We start from the raw sequence: 8,218 nt of genomic DNA on the forward strand, positions 1-8,218 counted from the left end.
CTGTGCAAGCCTCCTCCATTATTACATATATAGTAAAAACAGAGAAAATCTATTTGCGGATACTATTATCTGGCCTAACGTGGAAAATTGTCACTGTCACATTCGTCTCCTTGTTCTGGGTGCTGCCAAAAATCACACCCTCTTCCAAAAACTGAGTCTCTCTCTTTCTTTTTTTTCGTCACTGGGGAACTCGCTGATAAAAGCTTTCATCCCCATCACCATTACCCTTCTTCTATCATTTTACTCTGTTTTGGGCTTTTCACCAAACGTCATATTTCTCATTGGAACTGTTTCTTACTTTCTTTATCTGTTCGTTTTAGTTCTCCACCCCCCCCCCCCCAAAAAAAAAAAAAAAAAACAAAAACCCATCTCATATATATTCCGGACATTATATAGATTAAGAATATGCACTGTTGGTTAGCTTCAAAAGATGAGAAATTTTCTTGAATTCCGGTCCTAGTGTACAAAATCAAGTACAAGAAAATTACATGTTTTGAAAATGGAAAGGAAACTCATATGGGCATTTTTTAGGCCATATGTAAGGCAGTCAATTTTTTTTTTTTCTCATTTTTACAGCAAACGGGGAAGATTTATTTTGTGACAGAGATTTTTCTCTTTTCAATCCTACAACTGTACAGTTAAAAAAAAAAAACAGATGTTACACAAAAGAAGAAGCAGAGAAGGAAACAGAGAAAAAAAAAAATACAGGGTTTTTAGCCCTTCAAACAAAAATCGAAAGGGCTTAAAACTACCCAAAAGGACAAAAAAAAAAAAAAAAAAGACAATTAAGAGGAAAAATAACACACTTACATTTACAAACTTTTTAAAGGTGCAAGTGACTAATTATCCCAAAACAAACTCCCAAAGCTGCTTGAAATCACACTGCTCTCTGTCACTCCCAACTCATTACCCACGTAACTACAACAATTCTCCACATTCTGCATCCATGGCGGCGGATAAACCCACCCATCCTCCGAGTCCACAAACACAAACTCATTGCTCAACTCGGACGATTCATAACTCGTCCCCAGACTCGGCAACTTAACGATCTCGCTCAGTTCATCCGACTCCGTCCCCAAGTCGATAGCCGAAACAAGCGACGACAGCGACGACGACGATGACGATAATGTGGAGGACGAGAGCGAGGGCGGCGAGTCGAATTTGTGCATTTGGGCGGCTTTGGTGGCTGCGGCTTGGATATCGCGGGGAGAGAGTGAAACCGGACGAGGCAGCAAGTCAACCAAGTGGGGAAAGTTGAGAATCGCCGAGTTTCCCTTGATGCTCAGAGCCGCGACGTCGTGGGCTCTGGCAGCCATTTCAGGGGTAGGGAAAGTTCCGAGCCAAATGCGGGATTTCTTGCGAGGCTCGCGGATTTCAGAGACCCATTTGCCCCAATTCCGCATTCGAACTCCTCTGTAAACAGGGTGTTTGCTGGAGTCTCGAATGCGCTTGATCTTCTTATTGGGTTCTTCATCATGAGATGACTGCTGGGATTTGATGTTGGAGAGTGAGTGAGTCGAGCCTGAGCCTGCTGAGGATGGTGAAGGTGGTGATGAAGATGAAGATGAGTTGGAGCTGCTGCTCTCTGTTTCTGAACTTTGGGCTTCAGTGCTCATTCTTTTGACTTTCTATATATATATATATATATAGAATATAGAATATAGATATGGGATTGTATTTTTGCTATTTTCACCAAACAAGTTGAGAGTGTGTGAATTATGAGAGGAGTGAGGAGAGTGTTGGTGGGGGGTTTGAGAGAAGGAAAGAGAGAGAAAGAGCTGTGCTGTTGGTGAAGAAGCAAAGAAAATGGAAATGGAAAAGGAAGGCTCTCATGCAAGTTTAGAGATTATGTTATATGAGGTGTTGAGCAATCGTTGATCAATTCGGTCCATCATTTCGCAATAAGTCATACAACATTTATATAAAGACTATAAGAGAAAGAGAGAGAGCGAGAGTGAGAGAGAGAGATATTGGACCCACAAGAGAAACGGGTCGCCCTGCTGGGGCCAATGGTACAATGGGTCCACTTCTTTTTATATACACGCAAAACCACCCCCCCAATTAATATTTCCTTTACTTTTTTTTTTTTTTTCCCTGATTTTTTACCTGTTTCACCTATGTTTCACTGTTCAATTATCCTCTTGTTTTGTGTGTTCTCTCCCACTTCTGTCCCTTGACCGACCTATGTGTTGTCATCTCTTTGCCCTTCTCTACTTCTTTCCAATCTTATAGAAGATTTAATTATTTAAGCAGCTTCACTATTCTTTCTTCTATAGACATCTTTTCAACCCAAAAAGAAGAAGAGAAGAAAAACATCTACTTCACAAGTGTCCCTAGCTTGGTGGGTTAGGGAGTTTTTATATTTTTAATACTCTGAGGTCGGCAAACGAGGATTTTTATAGTATCATCATATATTAAGTTGATTTTTTGGATGATTGTTTTGGATAATATTAAATATTATAAGCCAATATGTAGATCAGTCCCCAAGCAAAGTTCACCGTATATATGTGTATAAAAATGGTAAAAATTGATAAAAACACCATCTTTAGTAATTAGGACCTCTTTTAAATAGTAATTTGGTTAAAAAAAACCAAACGAATTGTGCGTTTAGGGTTAATTTGTAGATGTGTTATAATTTTTTTCTTGAGGTGTTTAAAGTCCCGCACGTATATGAATTTGTTTCGGTGAGTGATCGATTGTCCAATTCATGGTCCGGTAGTAGTTGCATTGAACACCAACTTTAAGCCACCAAACAGAAATCAACACCTCATTCTGGATCTGGGTCCCAAAACCCTAATATGATATCGGGCTGGAAAGCCATGGTTCAAAATATGTATAGCATTGCCACGATTATACAGCACCTTAACCCTAATAAATGAACTCTACCCCACTTGTTAAAAATGACAATTCCGTGGCTATTTATATAATCAAATGGGCCCCTCCAACCAGGTGTCACCAGAATCTGAATCATTACAAAATTTTTATTATACACATCATCAGCTGTAGTGTACGATTAATCTTTAAAGAAAGACATATAAATGTAAAATGACAAAATCACATGCTTTATTTAATTACCATTTTGGTTATTTTGACCACCTGAGCTGTACATGTTTCCTATGGATACAAATACACGCTGGTTCTGCTTCACTATTATTGGGAATTTCTACGTACAGCCGCTAGAAAGGAAAATTGTGGTAAAACCCTTTTAAAATTGGATAGTGTGGTTCATAATTATATAAATGATTCATAAAGTCAATAATGTTATTTATAAAATAACTAATATTTGAAAGTAATAACATTGTCGATAAACAAGCTAATATGTTCCATAAATAAAATAATACAGATTATTTATAAATTGGATAATATTGTCCATAAATTAAAAGTAACATTTTTAATACTTTTCCAATTTAAAGGGTTGTACCATAGCTTGATGCATTATTATTATTCACTATTTATACATTTTTCCTCTCCAAGTTTCTATCTACCTCTTACATATTAATTTTCGTATTTTAGCGTGGCTTTTGAAAAGTAATGGTATAAATAATAAATGATTTTTTGTCTTGGCATTTCCATTGGGTACATTCTATTGATCTGCAATTATCATTAATTTTCTTAAATTTTTATTGAAAATGCCAATTGTTTTGGGAAATTTGACAGCTAGTACAGATATACACTTATGCAAATGTGAATATTGAGAAGAGGTAACTCTGGACAGGGTTTCAAACTCTGTACGGGTGCATGCATATATTTTATTCCATATTTATGTTGTTTTTTTCATTTCTGAAAAAACGTCAAACAAAACAAAAAACAAGAGAAATAAGATACTGCAGTACGTACACTGTTATTCATTCACACTTTCACAGTATCTTAATTTTTATTTTTATTTTTTGTTCTTTTAGAGTTGATTTTCTATGGCCGTAATTATGAGTTAATATAAATTATTGGAGATCGGCAGCTTCGTAGCAATTATTTTTATACATCTGAGTATTATATTCAATATTCAATGAACAAGCTAAAAAAAATCATGATCGCCATCTTTTTTTTTTTTTTTTTGGTAAATCATGATCCCCATCTTTGAACTAGTATTACATTCTCATTTTTCAGATGGTGTACTTTTTGAGTCTGAGAACAAGTTGGAAATGTACGTACTTAAAAACAAGTGAGTTATCGATGGAAATAAAATTGGACCCATTTTTTTCAGGCACCATATATCCCCCCTGCGTGTGAGAATTTGTGACTTCCGTATGCAGGAGAGCATGTTTAAATCCATGACCACAATTTCCCATTAACCAGAGGATTATGTGGTTTTATTGCCACGACCACTTGGGTCATATATTTACACAGCAAATTAATAGAAACAACACGTCATTATCATAACGTTATTAAAGATCGAATTTACATTTGTCGTTTAATTTTAACCAAATAATTTAAGTTATATATGGGGAAAAAAAACAGAGTATAGAAAATCATGCAGATATATATATATATATATATATATAGAATTCGTCTATATTGTTGACGTTTGTATGTTTTTGTCATGCGAACTTCAATATTAACGATGATTTTTGAGTAAATTGTTGTTAATACTATTATACAAAAATAAATATTAATGATAAGTTTTTAAAAAATTACCGTTAATATTAAAATTCATACAGTTAAATATATATATATATATATATATATATATATATAAGGAGATTATGGTACAGTCCCTTTGCATATGGATCTGCATCAAAATCGATATTTTTTGAAAAAAATATCAACTTTACTATATATATGTATATAGTAAAATCAACATTAAATATCAATTTTGATATGGATCAAATAAATGAACCGTACTGTAACTTTTCTATCTATATATATATATATAAATATATATATATATATGCATACGAGGTACATACATATAAAATATGAACAAAGCAGACATGAAGGATAGACCTTTGAATCTGGGTCCTCTTCTGGGATTTGCAATCTCCAAAAAAATCAAGCCGGCCTCTGATAAGACATGCCATGTTTTTTTATCAACTTCTAGTCGGTTGATGGATTTCCACTTCAATGGGATTTTAGTTACATTTTTATTGGAAAAGAGAACACATCCAATTAATCAATAAACATGTGAAATAATATTTTATGATCGGTCAGGATTGAAAAAAGGGACTAATCACTGTCTGCCACATCACTTGTAAAATGTTTACCAGCTATAATTTCAAACTTATTTATTTAGAACTCTTTTTTAATATCTCAACAATGTGATGCAGCGCAAAAATCTGCTAATACACTCATGGATAATCCAGAATTAGATATTTAAAATTTTGTTGATTTTGGAGAATAGCGAAAAGTTGAGAAAAAATCAAAATAATAATCAACTGAATATTAAAATCACTAAATACTGTGTATTTATAGGCTCCAAAATAAAATTTTAGTATATAAATTAATAAAAACCAAAAACAACAAATCTCTAAAATCCCATAATTAAAAGGAATCCTAAACAAAGATGTGAATAAAATATTTAATCCCCTTATTTGTGAAGTTAAGACTTAATTAATTGATTTTCCTAAGTTATTTCTAATTTATCCGGGTTTGAAATGCACAAATTGCTCCATATGTTTTATTACGATATGTACTACACCACAACATAATTATGAATATTCAATTGGTACTCAAAATCATTAGATTAGAAACCATTAATTACTGACTTCCTCATGTAAAATCATTAGATTTTTACTACTAACTTTTTGTATCATTTTAAAAATTAAAAATTTAAGATGTATTTAAAATTTATAATAATTTATACAAAGTTTATCTTGTTCTTCTAAAATATTAATATTTTATTAAATTGATAGTTTTATTATCAAAATATTCTAATAAAAAAGTAACTGTTTATATATATATACATAGAGAGTATGTATTTATAGTTTTACTGCACTGAATGCCTATTACCTATTAACAGTATATGGTTGGTGGTCGAGGCAAACTTTACTCATCATAAAATAATAATAATAATAATAATAATTAGCAATAAATAAAATTCAAATACATACATATAACTCCTGATTTCCATAGAACATATAAGATATATTTGTTCCGGAGCTGGCATTGTCATTCTTTTCTTGTCCATTTCATTTTGAAACATCTAGTATATCATTAATTAAGTTGATTTGGATAGTCATTCAAACCAGATAGGTCGTACGTGCACTATTGGCATTAAAAGAAGAAATTATATAAAACCCTCACCGTACCCTCTCATTTTCTTTAATTTCGTCGAGAATCCCTAAAAATAAAGCCCCTGTAGACGTCGTCAATTAATGATTAATAATATGAATGATTTTGTTGGCTAGGCTTCCCCTAGACTGTGAAAATACAGGGGTGAAGTCGATTCTACATTTGAGTTGCCCTGATATGGTGATTATTCTGCATTGTTCCCCTGATATTGATTGTCACCCGTTAAGATCAAGTACAATCACTGTCCACATAGCCTGTTTCTAACGTTTCGATCTTTTGGCGATTTAAGCGAAGAAAAAAACAAAAAACAAAAAACTACTTGGAACACTTCCAGAATGACAATATGCAGCTTGTCGTTTGTATTTGAAGACTACATAGTAATTCTGCATTCTGTGCGTTTGTAGTTTAGCAAGAGCAAATAACAGAGACGAGTTCAAATAAATATGATTTAGTTGGTAAGTTATTTATAAATAAAAAGTTACAAATTTAAAACATCAAAAATTTATTATAAATAATAAAATAAAATATTTGAGGTATAAAAATCTTTCACGTGTGCATTAAATATAAAATGTCTTTAATTATTATACTCTATTCAAGCAGTAGGTAAATTAGCATAAATTAATTAACTATTCATAGTTTTTGCAATGGAAATTAAGTGATGTATCATGGGGTTGAATATAGTATTTAGTTTAGTTCTACCTATATATATATATATATATATACTCGAAGCAGATTAATCTTCCTCTTTTCACTTTTACCCTTTTACCCGTTTCCCTTTGCAAATGATGGTGGCGAGGATGTTTCATTAATAAATACATTATTTTTTTAATTTATATTTGAATTTAAAAAATTAATATTAAAATCATCTTAATTCTATTTTTATCAGCTATATTAAATAGGATAATATTTTTTTAATATATAACTAAATAGATTTTTATTTTCCAGAACAATCAGCATCTATTTAGAATAAAATAAAGAAAAAAGTTGAGCGAGCCTTTTTGATATAAATTCGAATGGGATATGAAGTAATACTGTTTCCCCAAAGAAGTGAGGAAAAAAAAAAAAAGAAAAAAAGAACAAAACACAAGTTAAGAGTGTGGGTCCATCAATTTTGATGCAGAATCAACATATTAGTACGAATGCTAGCTAATAGTTGTATAGTACATGTGCTAATCTAGCTTACACAGCAGGACATTCAAATCCTTAAAAAAAAAAAAAAAAAATGGTTAAACTTTTTGAACACGCAAGTATACATATATAGTTTACTTTTCTTTTTTTTTTTTTTGGGATAAACTGGGGAGGAAAATTTTAGCATGCTGCCTAATCCAAATGGTTTATCAATGTTATTAATATTATTACGTAATCTAGAATCTTGGTCATTAATTTGTATTGTTTAAACAAATTAATAAATATTATCAGGTCTATTACTTCAAGGCCCAAGCACCGATTAAGTGCTTGCAGGCTCGGCAATTTAGCTTTCATGTCACATTAATTCATCAAATTCTTGGTCTGTAACGTTAAAGAGAGAGAGAGAGAGAATACATAGAATGATTATTGAGAAAGGTCAGGGAACTTTCTCTAAAATTAAAATCGAAAGAATAAATTGATTTAGGTTTGGGTGTTTATTTCCACCTGAAAATTGTGGTGGCATCATATCAGTTCAAATAAATCCCAAAAACCAATCTCATTTAAGACAGTGGATGAAAGTGGTTACAACCACATTTTCCAGTTGAATTTGAGTTGGGATTTTCAATATGGGTGTGGGATGGGACTTACGATGTTGATTAATGAGGGCGACCACAAAGACCATGAACAACAGAACAAGGTTGTATGGTTTAAAAAAATTTACCTTACTCCTAAAAAGTACAACTCCCGCTTTTAATACACACTACACTGGTGGTCTAGTACTCCCGGGAGTACCAGAAGTTACTCCCCATTAAAATGAGCTTGGGCCAGGTTTTGATGATGATTCATCCATTCTACTCCATCGCTC

At 32.4% G+C, this 8,218-nt stretch overlaps 1 protein-coding gene across 1 annotated transcript; it reads right to left on the reverse strand.

Moving 5' to 3' along the window:
* Positions 1 to 462: 462 nt before the first annotated feature.
* Positions 463 to 1,902, reverse strand: LOC107420677 (dehydration-responsive element-binding protein 3). Its single transcript, XM_025074500.3, has 2 exons — positions 811 to 1,902; positions 463 to 630 (listed from the first exon to the last, which is right to left on the reverse strand). The coding sequence occupies exon 1, from the start codon at positions 1,614 to 1,616 to the stop codon at positions 840 to 842; it is 777 nt and encodes a 258-aa protein (XP_024930268.1). The 5' UTR covers positions 1,617 to 1,902; the 3' UTR covers positions 463 to 630; positions 811 to 839.
* Between the last annotated feature and the right edge of the window lie 6,316 nt (positions 1,903 to 8,218).

Source organism: Ziziphus jujuba, chromosome 5 (genome assembly GCF_031755915.1).
Source record: "Ziziphus jujuba cultivar Dongzao chromosome 5, ASM3175591v1".
Lineage (NCBI taxonomy): Eukaryota > Viridiplantae > Streptophyta > Magnoliopsida > Rosales > Rhamnaceae > Ziziphus > Ziziphus jujuba.